General features: G+C 44.2%; 1 protein-coding gene across 15 annotated transcripts in view; it reads right to left on the reverse strand.

The window, feature by feature from the left end:
* NFIB (nuclear factor I B) overlaps positions 1–15,853 on the reverse strand; it is a 300,127-nt gene that overhangs the window by 197,264 nt on the left and 87,010 nt on the right. The window contains exon 1 of one of the 15 annotated variants that reach the window (XM_082204910.1): positions 306–1,075. The exons of 12 other annotated variants lie outside the window; for them this stretch is intronic. In XM_082204910.1, coding sequence (XP_082061036.1) covers positions 306–335 — 30 coding nt within the window. In that variant the 5' untranslated portion in view covers positions 336–1,075. Of the gene's footprint in view, positions 1–305; positions 1,076–15,853 lie in introns of those variants that run through there. 2 more of the 15 variants (XM_082204909.1, XM_082204903.1) reach the window with 2 other exon arrangements.

A 15,853-nucleotide genomic window follows, 5' to 3' on the forward strand; every position in this document is an offset into this window, starting at 1 on the left:
CCACTGGGATTTATTTCCTCCAGAAACAATTTAACAATATTTAGCAACATCACCGGCATTTAAATAAAATAAAATGTTGCATTCCTTCTTCCGCCCCGCGTCCTTCCCGCACACACCTCGAAGAGTTAAGATTTACACAACTTAACAAAACACATGCAATACAGTTGAGGTCCCCCCCCCCCCAATAAAGTCCGAGCGGCTCGAACAGTTTGCAACTCTTACAAACCCACCCGCTTGCCGAGCGCAAGTTTCGTGGTGTTTTTGTTTTGTTTTTGGATTGGTAAGAAAAGACGACAAATATCTACCTGAGTGAGACAGATGGGAGAATACATCATGACTTCGCTCTGAGAATGCACTTCTGCGGAGAGAAAAAGTATCAAAAGCGCAAGGGTCTCATCTGTTCATGTTACAGTCATCGGGCGAAATCGGAATCAGAAGGAGCGACCGCGGAGCGCCGCGAGTTCCCGACAAACCCCAGTCCTCCTTAAATAGCCAAAGTGATTCAAGTTCACTCCGAGCGCTGGATTTCCCGGGGTGAAATCCAATCTACACTTTTTAACCCTCTTGTTCTCGGAGACTCCGTCTTGGTGCTGCTGCTGCAGTGGCTGCTGGTGGATTGGGGCTTCGGGGGGGGGGAGAAACCGGATGGTGGGGGGGGCTGGCTGGCTGGAATGCAGCAGGAGTTAAGGAGGAGGGGGGGGTTGGCGAGACTTTTCCCTTCCCTCGCTCACGCTGCCTTTTGCACCAACACCACCACTTACTAATACTACCACCCCCCACTTCTTTCTTTCCCGGATCTGCAATCGCTCTTGGAGAAGCTGTCGCGGTTGATACACCACGGTACTGTCAAACCCCGTTGCCAAAGTTCAAGGTTGCTGCGGCGGCGGAGCGGAGCAGGAAAGAAATCCTGGCGCGCGCGGTAATGGCAAGGCGAAAGTTTGCAAAGGAAGAGAGAGCCCTGTGCGCTCGAGCGCCAGCCCGGGAGTGTGCGCGCGCGCGTCCCCCCAAGGCTGCAAAACACTTCAGCAGCAGCAGCAGCAGCGCGCAACCGCCGGGCTTCTCTAGCAGCAGCAGCAGCAGCCTGTGCCTCTCTCTCTCTCTCCCCTCCCTCCCCTCCACCCCCTTTCTCTGTGGATAATGTTCAGAGCCTGCTTTCCAAACGCCCACTGTAATAAAAATGATCTCTTGAAAATTCAAAACGATCAATCTCTTTCTTTCTTCCCCCCCCTCTTCTTCTTCCCGTCCTCCTCCTCCTCCCTCCTTCCCCCTCCCTCCTTTATGATCTCCTTTCTGCAAGACCTGTACGTTCAAGAAGGGGAGGGAGGGGGGTGTCCATGTGCGTGTTTTGGGGGGGGGGTTGCATTGCACCGAGCGCACTTCTTCGGGTCCGTCCCGTTCCCCCCCCCCACGCTCAAGGTCTGCTCCCCCCCCCTTTTAAGACTTCAGGATTACGGTTTATTATTTCATTACACCATCGACGCTCGCCCTCCTCCTCCTCCTCCCCCAGCTGCTGCTGCCGCTGCACACACATTCCTTTCTGAGCCCCCTCCCCTCGCCATGCCTTTTTCCTCTTTATTAATCATCATCTCGCACTGTACGAGAGCTCGGCTGCTGCCCATTTCGCAAACATGCTTTTGCACTTTCTCCCGCTCTCGCCCTCCCCTCCCCCCCCCATGGTTAACCGTTAGGGAGAACTCTGTGCTGGGGGAAAGGAGAGAGGAGGGGGGTGCGTCTGGGTTTGGGAGAGGAGGACGCACACTGGGGAGAGGTGGGGGGGGGGGTTGGACGGCGGCTGGGAAGAGAGAGATAATTTGCAAAGCGCAAGTTCCCCGAGAGCGCCAAAAGAACGAAACAGCCCAACTTCGCTCCTGAAAAGCTCCCGCTGGAAAATTCCCGCACAGAAAAAAAGTGGGGAGGAGGAGGAGGAGGAGGGAACAAAAAAAAGGGGAAAGTGCAAGGGAAAGCAACCCCCCCCCCTTAAACAAAATAGTCCGCCGCTCTGTGGACATTCGATCTAGCAGTTGCGGGGGAGGCGTGCGGGGGGCTACAAAGCCGGAAACTTTGCCAGCTCGCCACTAATTAGCCAAACAAGAATGGAGAGGGGGGGGAAGGAAATGTGCGCCGGGGGGGTCTTTCTTTGCAGAGGCATTCCCAGCACGGGCAGCGTCTGCAAACCTCGCTACCCTGTCGCCTTGCATGTGGAGCCAAGGTCACTGCATTGTGTAGCTAGTGCTGGGGGGGGGGCAAAGTGGGGAGGGGGGTCTCTCTCGCTCTCTCCCCGTTGCAATATGGGGCTGGGCGTGCTCTTGCAGAGACCCTGTGACGGAACGGAGTTGGGAGGGGGGAGGAGAGGAGACGCCCTCCTCCCGGGGAGCCCCTTCCACGTGGCCCCTATCCCCCGCCCGGCGGCAGAGGAGCCGCCGCGCTCACACGCGTGTGCGCTGCTCGGATAGGCTGCTTTCCCGTCCCTCTCCGGCGGGCTCCCCCCCCCCAGCTCAGCGCAGGGAGGGAATGGGTGGCGGGTTCCTCCTGAGGGGGGAGGAAAGGAAAAAAGCCCGCGGTAGCAACACACTAGTCTGCTTTCAATCTCGCCAGCCAGCTCGTGCCAGGGAACTGAAAAGAGTTCGCGCGCCCGCGGGTTGCAGCTTTTTTTCGCTTCAAGGAATGCAAGCGAATTAAAACAACGCAGGCCGACCAGGTTCTCACACGGTGCGAAGATCCGGGGAAATACTTTTGGGAGCGTCTCCCGTCTCCCTTTTCATTCTGTATCCCTGTACTGTATATATAAACTCCTGAGGACAGCTGCTCCATGCATGGTGTAGTCTAGTCCATGAAAGCTTGTGTGCCATAAGATTATATATTTTTTTTTCATTTAAGGTGCTGCAGGGCTCCTCGCTGTTTTCCTGCAACAGACTCGAAGGAACCCCCCTCGCGGGTTGACAACATAAAGGAGAGGTTGCAGAAGGACAGCCTTCTTAGGTTGCCAACTGGGGAATTTATTTGCCAACTTATTGCACCAGAACATTGCAGCTGTATAAGGGGCACTCCTTTGCTTAAACGCGCCCAACGCTTACCCTGCCCTGCCTCAAGTTCTGCAGACTTTGACCTGATGAACCAAAACAGGCAAAATCGAGACTCTTCCACCAGGCCAGCGCCTGCATGCCTCCTGCCTCAGGTAAACTTTCCTCCTTGGCCTCTCCCTCCAGCCCCTTCCCCCGCTGTGTAAACTGTCCTGAAGGGACCAGTGACTTTTCCTTTTCCCCCTTTTCTTTTTTTTGCAAAGTGGGATTTATTCACGTCAGGCATTTCACAAGGACACATCAAGAGAAGCAGGCAGGTTCAAGTCAACCATGAAATGGTCACTTTTTAACCCCGTCCTGTCCTCATTAGGGAAATACTCAAACACAACCCATTCTCAAAGGGGTCTCTTAATGAGGGGAGCTTGCCAAGTCGAGCAGCTGCAATTGCCATAAATTTACAAGCCAGAGGGAGGGGGAGGAAACGAGAGAGGGGTTGGTACAAAGCAGGTAATGTCAAAGCAAATGGCTATGGCCAACAGATTAACCCTTCAAAGGCAGCCCACCTCAACTGTAGGTGCACTTCCCATCGGTGTAAACCCATAGAAATAACACTTTTTTCTCTCTTATTAAGGAGTGCTGTAAAGTGACCACTTTAGAGTACTTCACTTTAGAGTGCTTTGCACTAATATAAGATGTGATAAAGTTATTTCGGGGTGAATCACACACAATTTTTAAAAAATATCAGAAAATGCTCTGAGGCCTACAGGGTGGGGAGGGGGTGACAATTCTGGTTTAAAGACCTGAAGTTTCCCTTGTGAATAAACATTCAGCATGTCCTCCATTAAACTGCCATAAAAGACAAATTCACCAACATACTTGAACGTACCTTTTTTCAGCTGTTGTGACTCTTGAACAACAAGAGTCTTTCTAAAACACACACACACACACACACACACAAACAAACAAACAAACAAACCACTGAACTATAGACATGGCAATTTTGTGAATCACCCAGACTGTGTGTGTGTGTGTGTGTGTGTGTGTGTGTGTGTGTATACACAAAACAGCCAAAATCTTTATTTATCTGTTTAATAGCACTGGAGATAAAATAGTGACCTGCAGCACCCCATAACGTAGCTACCAGGGGGCTGAAAAGCGCTCTCCCAATGCTACTCTCTGGAAACTGACCCAAAGGTAGGATCAGAAGGAACTACTCTGTATTACAGTGCACCCCATTTCCATTCGCCAGAGCTGGTTGGAGAGGGTATCACAGTTAATGGTATGGAAAGCTGAAGAGAGATCAAGAAGCAGAAGATTGGTCACACTCCCCCAACCCTCTCTGTAACGGTCATCCATTAGGGCAACCAAGGCTGACTGAGTCCTTTGGTCAGGCCTGATCCCAGACTAAGACCAATGGGTTTCATTGGAACTGATATTCCATAAGAGCATAAGAGGCCCTCCTGGACCGGCCCAATGGCCCATCTAATCCATCACCCTGTTCTTATGGTAGCCAACCAGATGCCTGTTGGGAACCCAAGTAAACACTTACGATCAACCTGCAGAAGTCTCAGGTTGTAGCATCCCTTTCAGGCTATGAACTTTTCAGTAGCCTTGGACAAGCTACTGTCCAGCAGAGATAATACTGCTGACCTAGCTCCTTACAGGGTTGTTGGAAAGACTGTTGTAATGTGAAGAACTTTTGGGTAGTCTGAAGTGCTCTTTGCTCACACATTACTCACATTTAGCAGTTTCCGTGTGATGAAGGGGAAGTATGGCTGTGCAGATGTCCTCACCCTCAAGGCTGAACAGGCCCCACATCTGACACATGTGTTAAGACACAGAGGGTCTAAGTGAAGGTCTTCATAATACCTCCTCGCAGTCAGGGTTCCAGCTCCTGGGAAGCTCTGTGCATGTAGGCATAGCCTTCACCAGTACAGATGTCCACACCTAACATGTGAATGTCAGGTCAAAGGAGATCACAGGACTGTAAGGGCCAGCAGCACAGCCCCCAATTTTTTTGATCACCTAACGGGGGCTTGGGCAGAGTACTTCCATTTACATGGTTCCATTGTTTCATAATTACCACCTCACATGCACCATGTGCACAGAATTCTGTTTTTCCATGTAACTGAAATTTCGCAGCAAGTCCATCAGTTTTGTGTAATCACAATGAATACATTTTAAATGTCTCCTTCCTTTCATTTCTGAAAGCGAGTGGTGGATCAAGGTAGTTTTCAATCTTAGAATTACGTTCTCAGTGTGAACGTCATGGTACAGTGGATGCTCGGGTTGCGAACGTGATCCATGTGGGAAGCACGTTCGCAACCCGCAGTGCCACGTCTGCGCAGGTCGCGATTTGGCGCTTCTATGCATGCACAAAGCGCAATTTAACACATCTGCGCGAGCGCTGAAACCCGGAAGTAAGCTGTTCTGGTACTTCCAGGTTCAGCACATTGCGCAATCCAAAAACATGCAACCTGAAGCGTCTGAAACCCGAGGTATGACAGTACATGGAATTATAGAGTTGGAAGGGACCATGAGAGTTATCTAGTCCAACCCCCTGCAATGCAGGAATCTCAGCTAAAGCATCCATGACAGATGGCCATCCAACCTCTGCTTAAAAACCTCTAAGGGAGGAGAATCCACCTCCTCTTGTGGGAGTCAGTTCCAATGTCGAACAGCTCTTAATTGTCAGAAAGTTCTTCTGTATGTTTAGCCGGAATCTCCTTTCTTGTAACGTGAAGCCAATGGTTCAAGTCCTACCCTCTAGAGCAGAAGAAAGCAAGCTTGTTACCTCTTCCATGCCATTGAGATATTTGAAGATGGCGATCATACCTATCCAAACTGTCCAAAACTATCGTGAATCAGTACAAAACTGATTTTGAAGGGAGATCTCAAACCGCTAACAAACAGAAAACACCGCAACATAGAAACTAAATTGAAAGCTTCACTTCGTTTTGACATTAAATATCCAGACTTGCATTGGATCAGTCCCATCTACAATTGTATATCACACTGCATTGGCTAGTTTGATCCTTTCCAAGGCCTGGAGCACCCATACTGTTGTTACTGTAGCACTGGTCACTTTATGACAACTTCTCCCAGTTTGCTTGCACAATTTAGAAGCACTTGAGGTGTTGTACTCAACTATCATAGCCCAGCTCCTCATCCCTGCTGGACACTTAGAGAGGGTGCACAGCTTTGTAACATGAAGGCTGTATAGGTTAAGTCATTCAAACTGTTATAACCTAGGGATAGGCCATTTTCACAGGTATCACAGTGGTGACAGTAACATGTGTTCTGGTCCATAATCGCCAAAGATGCTATATACACAAGAACCAAATGCCACCAGTAGCAAGAACATCATCCATAGCATTTTTTCATTCATGTAAAGAAAGGTAAATTAAATAAGCTAATTGCTATGGCGCACAGCTGATAGCTTTATCACAATACAAAAAAGGGAGGAGAGCCACCTATGGAAGCGATACTTTTACACACACACACACACATACATATTCATAGTGTAAGGAAGCTGTGAAAACACAGATAGCCAATCTTCATTTCCCATAAGGGGAAATAAAGTAAGAGACGAGCTCAGTGACGTCTAGTGCAGGGATGGGGAGCTTCCTGAAAACTACAGTATGACTATACGTCTGTCCTCAGGTGCCCGACAGATACAGATTCACTCACTGACACACCAACAAACCAGCAATACGAGCTTAACAGACAGCAGTGCGACTGCAGGCTTTTCCAGGAACCAGACTGAAAGCAAAGAGCCACCAAGCCCATTCCATAAAGACATCCTTCAGAAGGGAGGGGAAATTCTGTTGTGATTCATCAAAATGAATGCCCATCTTTAATAATCTAAGCATAATAATCACATGCTAGCAACATTCACCAGCTCTAGAAAGTTTCTCCCGAGGATACAAAGTACAGTAATTACTTAAGAATATACAGAAGCATAAACAGGTAACACACACATGCCAACCCCAAACATGCTCCTGGAGGATATTTTACTGTAGAGTGTCATTTGCTGAATTAACGCAATAGGTTTTGTGAGAGATAGCTCCTCTGCAGAAGGCAAAACATAGCAAATTGCACTTAAGTATGCATAATTCAACAGAGGAAGGCAAGACAAATATGAGGAATACACTGCCAAAAATGTAGAACAAGTCCTCCTTTAATTCTACACAAATGTACGATATGACTTAAAGAAACCAATTGTGTAGCTCTCAGTACATTTCCTTTTCTTATGCACATCCATCTCTGAACATTTATCTTTTGATGGTGCTCAAAACACATGAAAACCCTGCAACTGTTTCCCTCATGTCCACAATTCTATAATAGTTTATGATAACAAGTTTTAATTTTGACTGCTGTGGAGGGATATAAGCAGTTAGTTAGCTGGTCTGTTTGAGAATAAAACATATAGCATTGTCTTAAATAGTACTTGAAAGTATGTCCTCAGAACCCAAGAATCAGACAGCACAGAATACTGAGAGAGAGAGAGAAAACCCAATTAAGAGTCTTGTATTGCCTACACTACAGTGGAACACCTCCAGTCTTCCTGCGATGGGAAGGATTAGACATTTGTGAATAAGAAAAGGAAACAAAAGTTAAAATAGGCCACAGAGAGTTTTCCATAGTACAAAAAGTACCTTTTTAATATAGCCACATACCTTATTTGTCTCTAATTATATGTCTAGATAGCAGAGAATACTGGGCTACTTAGACTTGCTCTTCACCCCTGCTCCCGACATCCCAGACATATGTATATATTTATATTTGTCTTGGGGGACAACATTAAGTTAAGAAATTACAATGTTAATTATGCTACTGCCGGTATAAACATGCACAGTTATTAAAGACGTCGCATACCAATCTGTCTGCCTAGATTTCAAGCATATGTACAGTTGAAACTCACCGAGCAAGCAGCACTGATTTCAGTGCAACATACGAGGTTAGCCAGCTCAACTGTATGTTTAATCAAAAACTAGAAACTCTGAAAGGTCGGGTTAGCTTTCTCCACCCCACACCCCAGCCACTATTAGACGGCGATTCAGTGTTTCGTTCTATTGGGCTCAGAAACAAATGCTCTTATTCTTTCTGCCTTAACGCACGATGCTGCAAAACTTTGCACACACATTCCAAAGTGCTTTGGCAATTATATTTCTAAGAGGGCAGAGAAAGCAGAAAGGGAAAGCCCTATGTCTGGATCACTGATAACATAGGAGTCTGTCCATTGTGCGAGAAAGCTCTACTTTATTTATACCAGCAGTGTAAAACCCAGATGCAATATGAATACGTACATTATCTCAGCAAGTTCTATTACTTAAAGATGTGTTTCCTCCCCTCTATACATTAAAACATATATTGCATTTTAGTTTGTTCCTATTTACATACTACTGTTATTATCCCAATATACCATTAGGATGAGACTACCATTCACTCCTGATACTTAAAAAAAAAATCTGTATCTTGTTCAAAACTCTTTATTTGTGTTCTAAAGCTATTCCTGTGTGAGGAGTCAGTCTTCCAACTAAACTTAAGTGTGTTTAAAAACATTTACAAGCATTGTAGTTTCACACCGTGAAGATTCATAATACAGCAATACTGTACATTTTAAATCAGTAACACAGTCAGTGTTCCTTGGAACAATAAAATAAAAAGCAAGTTAAATACTGTGCTACAAATCTTCGCCGAACTGTTTCCCTGGGCATGGGTTGTTTTGGCATGTGCAAGCACACATGTGCTCACACTGTTCAGCAAAAAGGATTTTAATTTTAACCTTAATTAGAAAATGACTGCAATTGGGGGGGAAATAAATGGAATTGCCACGATTTCTAAACACACATCAGATTTTATGCATTACATTTCAGCACTACTCTTTTTTTTAATTTTATTTTAAAAAAAATGCCGCTGAGCAAAACTGCACTCTGGCTACCAAGCTGTGAATTAATGTCCTCGCTTAGTAAAAGTTTTCCTAGTCAAAGAAATGTGTGCACGTAATTCATGCATACTTCTGAGTACGCAGCTATTTTAAATGTCTGTGGTGTGCGCACACATATCTCCCTCACAGCTGTGTGCTTGACTCTGTCCACATATGGTTTGATGGTGTCTCTTAATAACCGAGCTTCCTCTATTTCGCAGACCAGAAAATGCAAACATCAGACCTCAAATATAAAACTGAAACCCAAAACGTCTTACGTTACACACTTAAGAAGTTTCTGCCCTGGCTGCAAAAAAAAAGGATCAAGTTCAGTCAACCCTCACTTTCACCAAGTAGAACAAAGGAAACCCTAATGTATTGATCCGAAACTACCTAAAGAACCAGCTATAACATTTTTCTAAAACTGCTGCATTAAAAAAAAGTTTTTAATTGTAGTTGCTTTTTTTTTTTTTTTTCATTCCTGGGCTTCCTAGTTAAAAGTTGCTCAGGATCACTTCAAAGAATTGCTCGCGTTAATCTTGTGTATTTTGGCGCCTTTTCCTCTGCAAGCTACTGCACTGCACTGCAAGCGGGGCGGGGCGGGGGGGGGGAGATCCGAGAGATCTTGTCTGTCCCTGTCTCAAGTTCAATGGCAGCATTTTCCGCAGGAGGAGGAGGAGGAGGAGGAGGAGGGAGGAAAAGATGGCCATGTTCGCAGCCCTCATAATAATTCAGATCACGCCACATCGGCATCTTGTGTCAAAGTCGAACTGGCTTTCCCCGCCCCCTTCAAGCCAAGAGCTGCCAAGTCTTCACACACTCCGCATTCAACACAACTTAATGGATGGGATATTGTGCATTAAAATGTGGCCCAGACACAGGCGGAGAGACGACAAGCGGGAAGAGGCAGGCACAGGCACAGGGAATAGGAAGGAAAAGCATAAAAGGAAAATGCAACAGCCTCCCAGGGAAAAAAACAAAACAACAGTTGAGAACTGCGGAGGGAAACAACGAAGCAAAGCCGCACACAAACATACACACACAAAATAAATATTATTTCAGAGCTGCAAAATAAACAATACTGTTGGATATCTCCATATCAGTTTGCAATCAAACAAAATGCAGATGCATGCATGTATTTGCTAATAACAAGCAACGTTTGTATTATTATTATTTTTTGAGGGGGGGAGACACACGCCATGGGTAGCAAAGACCAGATTAGCAAAAGGACGCAAAGGCACAACAACAAGCAAAACGGACTGCCGGGCTGCAAAATGACTCAAACCCAGAATTCGTGTTTAATCTTTCCAAGTGTTTAACGGAGCCCCGTCAGCGAAAGGAAGGGAGGGGAGAAAGTTGGAAGCAGGAAATGTTACCAAGTTCAGCACTTTTGGACACCAAAACTCCCACCGACAGTTTCAAAGTGTGACCCACACACAAAAGCTGCCAAGACTTGGGGTGGGGGGGGAGGAGATAAGGGGGAGCAGCAAAACACAACACACAACACAACTACTTTTAGAGCTCATCCTAGAAACCCAGAAATGATCTACGTTGACAAAAGGGGGCGAAATTATACGGCCACCACTTTGCAAACCAAAAAGACACAATCATCTCAAAGGGGTTGGGGGAGGGGAGGGGGGAGGGGAAAGGAGAACAGCCAACAAGCAACTTCGGAAGGAAAAAAGAAAAAAGAAAAGAAACACAGTATCGTTTCCCAATGCCACATACCATTGTACTGTGCATTAAACGTATGGGATCCTGAATTCTGTAACACAAAACGGGACCGTTGGCTTCACATTTCTCAGTGGACAAATGGGCTGCGTTTCTCAAGGGGTGCTTTTTTTAAAGGTTTGTTTGTTTTGTTTGGATTTTCCCAGAGTAAAACCGCCTGTCTTTTTTTTTTTAAACGTATGGATAGGTAAATCGACAAGAGATTTTTTTAAAAAAAAATTAAAAAATCGAAGAAAGAGAAGTATTTGCTCTTGTATTTTGTTTTTTAAGGCAATCGGAGAGAGGGAAGAAGAAAAATCTTGATTAGATGAGATTTTTTGCGGGGGGTAGGTAGGGAGAAGAAGCAGCCAAGGCAAAAAAAAAGAGAGAGAGATGAAAAAAAGTCTACAGGCAGTGAACGGCCCCCTCCTCCTCCTCCTCCTCCTCCTCCTCCTTTCCCTCTTTTTCAATCTTCCTTCCTCTTTTGAGTTTCAAGGCTGGAGAGAGTAGGCTGTGGTTGCTGAGTTGAACGTGGTCCAGGAGAGGCTGAGCCCTTTTTTTTCCAGCGGGGCTGGTCTCTATGTGTGTGTGCATGTGTGTGTGTGTGTGTTTGTGTGTGCGCCTGTGCGTGTGTTGCTGCCTCTTTCTCCCCTTCTCTCCCCCCCCCCCTTGCGCGTCTGGCTCTGCAGAAGGGAGTTGCGTACTTGGCCTCCTTCCACCGCGCTCCTATTGGCCAGCGCCGCGGCGGCTTCCCCTGAAGCACCGCCCACTCAAGCTGCCTTTCGCCTCCTCCTCCGCCTCCCGCCTTCCTTTCCTCCCCTCCTCCCTCCTTCGGAACCCGTGGGAAGCAGCGGCTCTTCGCTTCCGCCTGGCGGCTGCATGAAACCGACCGCGGGAGAGAAGGGAGAAGAAAAGGGAGGGCATGGGAGAGCTTTTTTTGCATATTCATATCCAGCAGCCAATCAGCGCCGGGAGAGCCGGAGCCGGGGACCCGCAATAAAGTATGCCGTTCCAGACAGGTCAGAGACCCTGAAATCACCGCATGTCAAAGAAGTCTGCAGACTCTTAAACAAAAGTGTGTGTGTGTGTGCGCGTGTGCACGCGCGCAAACGGGGGCGCGCTTGCTGGAGAGAAAAAAGAACCGAGGCATTTCCCCATCTCCTAAAAGTTTAATTACGTTAAATCCCAATATTGCTTTGTGGGGGTGCAGAATACAGTATTTGTTTAAAAACCCGATTGCTTGATAACAGCAGAACAACGCCTGCTGTAAACAGAAAATGAGAATGGCAAGGAAAAAAATAAAAAACCCATCTTTGAATAAATAGGGGGGTTGGGGGTGTTTTTTTGTAGTAGTACTTTTAAACAATAACACACAGTTATCTCTCCCCCCTTCTTTAATTGTTTCAATAAAACTTAACACAGTCTCTGAAATAATAATAATAATAATAATAATAATAATAATAATAATAATAATAATAATAATAGCATTGAGTTTGCAGCATTATTTCCCATAATCTTAAAAACATGAATGGCCAGTGGAGAGCTGACACTAATTTAGCATTCGTGAAACTAGTACCTGTCCGTATGAGTCTGGGTCACCCACCTCCTAGCTAAGTTAATGGAAATATCAGATGTGCAAGGAATACAGAATTAGCCTCATTGTAGAAATACACCCAGCCAGAGCTTTTGCAAACTGCCAATTCATTTACGTAGTTAAATTTGGAAACAAGAGGCAAACCTCTAAAGGCATCCAATTTTTTTAAAAAGCAAACTAACAATTGCATTTTATGTTTCCTCCTTTCTAGCAGTCTGGCATAGTTTAATAGCTTTACTTGACCTATCTTTGGTTTCCAACATATTTCATTTGAGTAGAACTGTATGAATATGTCCTTTCCAGCAAAAAAATATCAGCCGGGTCAAAGCCAGAGGGAAGAGGGAAAGGAAGGTAGAATGGCCTAAGAAACAAATGTATCAGTTTCAACACACCGATGGGCATACATTGTAATATTATAAAATGAAAGAGAGAAACAATTATTTTTTTAAAAAAATTATAACAATGTATTTTCGCATTGCAAATGTTTCAAGCTATAAATATTGAGCTGTAATATAAAGGGATATTTGAATAATAAATTTCTTCTTGCACCATTTAAAAAGACTTCTTAGGCTGGAGCACGGCCTATGGAACTGCATAGACAACAGAGGAATAAAACGCTCCTTTTAAAGCTATCAACTTATATTATTATAAGCAATAATATAAAATTTCCACATGCTCATGCATTAGCTTAGTCACAATGACTTCAGAGGCTTCGCCTTTCAAATTAAACTGGCTGAATGTCTTGGGGTGGTTTTTTTGTTTTACTGTTGAAAATTATTTGTGAAATGGGCAAATACTGTCAGTGTAGCACAAGACCTTACAATCAATTTATCCAACGTTATACTCAGAGGAGACTCACTGAAATAAATGGCCATGACTAACTTTGGTCAATTAACTCCAGCGATTCTAATCTGAGCGGAGCGGAGCTGGATACAACCCTTTGGTTATTAATTTAAACTAAACTTCTAAAAAATTATAAGTGTTCACATGAACAATTAATTAGCAAAACGTGGGGGGGCAGGGGGCGGAGAGCAGCTTGAAATACTCAGAAAATTGCTGGGGTCTTATTCCTCCCTCCAGCCACCCACATTAAAAATATCTGCCGGGGGGGGCAGGGAATTTGCACTGTACAGTGTTTGCATTCCCTTTGTTTAGTGAAAGTGATTGCTCAGGCGGTCTGTGCCATGGACTTTGCAAACTACATAACATCCAGTCAATTATCTGGTTTGCAGGCCTTTTTCCATGCCAGGGGGAACCTGTGGTTTCCTCCTCTGGTTTATAGAAGTTAAAAAGCCACAGACAAAGAATGCTGCACATTATATAGCACACTTTATTAAAATGACTGCAAATACGTTACAGAGATTTGGGGCTTTTTTTTTTTTAAGGCAAAGTCTGAAACCTCATCAGTGATAAGAATCCCGCAAGTCAAAAGGGAGAACATTGATGAGTGTGATATATGGTGACCTTGTATTCATGTAACCTGGCCTAGCAATGCACTAACAGCATGGACTAAAAGGACACAGGCACATTAAAGAGAGAGACTTTTATTCTTCAAGCCCAGAATAAATGCAAGCTTGCATTTATATATCATTTTACCAAGTCTTAAAAAAAAAAGTTTCATGCCATGACCCTAATTTTGGCATCCAGATTCCTGAATTTCATAGCATTCATGTGCAAGAAGCCTATAAACCCAGGGCCATGCATTTGAATTGATGGAAAAAACAATGCAGAGTGAAATTAAATATTTAAACAATGCGATCAGAAAAATTCTCCTTCCTATATCATTCAACTTACCACCCTGAGAAGAATGAGCTTTGATGTGGATAAATGTACATTACTTCCTTGTGCTTTTTTAAAAAATAAACAGATTATAGTGAGGTTATTGATATGTACACTGTAGACTTCAGAAATGTATTTCGTATTATGGGAGTATCTTCAGAATAAATGATCCAGAGAACAAAGCAGCCAGTTTGTAATTTTAAATTTCAGTTAAATCTACTTAACTGTGCTTCCACACAACCTTCCAGAATTTAACATTCAACAACAACAAATATTCACATCAACAAATTTAATTCCCCCCACCTCAACCATCACTTCAATAAGGGGAGCACTCTCCGAAATAGTGAAATTGAGGCTGCAATCCTATACACCTTTTACACCCCATTAATCTAAACTGGGTTTTCTTCTGTGTGTCACAGAATAATAGAGTCTGAAGGGACCCTGAATGTCATCTAGTCCAACCCCTTGCAGGAATCTCAGCAAATGGTCCCCCGTCCAATTTGAAGCCATATCAGACCCTGCTTAGCTTTACAAATATGCTAGCAATTTCTTTCCTGCACTAAATCAGACAATAAACTGGAGTAAACTTGTGTACTCCGCACTGTAAAATGTCTCTTATGGAATCAACGCCAGTGAACACAAGGCTACTACAAAGAGAAGGTAGAAAATAGACAAACGTAGGTAATTAGAAGAAACCTCTTTTGTTCAGGAGGGTTGCTTGAAACTTCATTTTTCACAATTGGTTAACTTGAAAAATACATAGTATTATTGAGCTGATATCTGTTTGTCAATTTACAATGCAAGCCTTTGCTTGTCTGCTCAGAGGTAAGTCCCACTAAGTTCAAGGGGGATTACTCCCAGGTAAACAGAGCACAGGATAGCAACTTCACTTCATCAAACCATTATTGTCATTTTCAAGCAGGTTCTAATGGTCTGTAGTGCTTCACAGAAACAAACAAACAAACAAATTTTAGACTGTTGTTATTTAATATGATCTTTTTACAGCTTGACTTTTAATTTTCACTTGGAATCTTAAGTGGCACAACATGAAATTTATACCACTAAAACTCCTTTTGTTTTATAGGACATGTTAGCACATCTGAGGTTGCTTTGGTTTTACATTACATTCAAAGTGTTTGATTTAATGTACAAAGGCCTATATTGTTTAATACATGGTTGTCTTTCCCCCCCTCCCCCCCATCTTCTTAGGAACTATGTTCTCAGCTGCAGAGATCCCTTCGAACATTCCCAAGGACTTGTTTTGAATTAATGACATTAAAACCCATATAGGAAATAATTTACATCAAAATAGATAAAGGACATCTTAAAAACTATAGCAAGTTAAGACAGCTGAAATTCAATCTCTACATGTCTATATAGAAACCAGCCTAGAAAAAAAGAAAAGTCTTCTAAAGAGTCCCAATATCTCAATTGTGGAGAGCCAGGGCACTTTTTATGGTTGCAATTAAGGATTTAAGAGCTGGGAAATGCCTTTAACATTAAAGGAGGCAGGACAATAGGTTAATATTTTTGTGACTGCCTTTACCTGGAAACATTTTATTATCACGTCAGGTGATCAGCAGAGCACCATTGTGATGAACTTCACAAAAGAAAAAGGGAAAGAGACTGGGAAATCACACAAGCTTAATAATTTTGTCCTCCTACTTTCTTCTATGTAACAGATCCTGATGGCCTCACTGTATGGCCATAGCTGAGAATTTTCACCTCTCTGCTCTCCCATACTGGAGAAATGGAGCAACCCCAAAACTCAGTTATATTTCTGGCACTGGGTAACTGCCCAGTAGGTCATAGTGGTTGAGG

Source organism: Podarcis vaucheri (assembly GCF_965113315.1).
Source record: "Podarcis vaucheri genome assembly, chromosome: 17".
NCBI lineage: Eukaryota > Metazoa > Chordata > Lepidosauria > Squamata > Lacertidae > Podarcis > Podarcis vaucheri.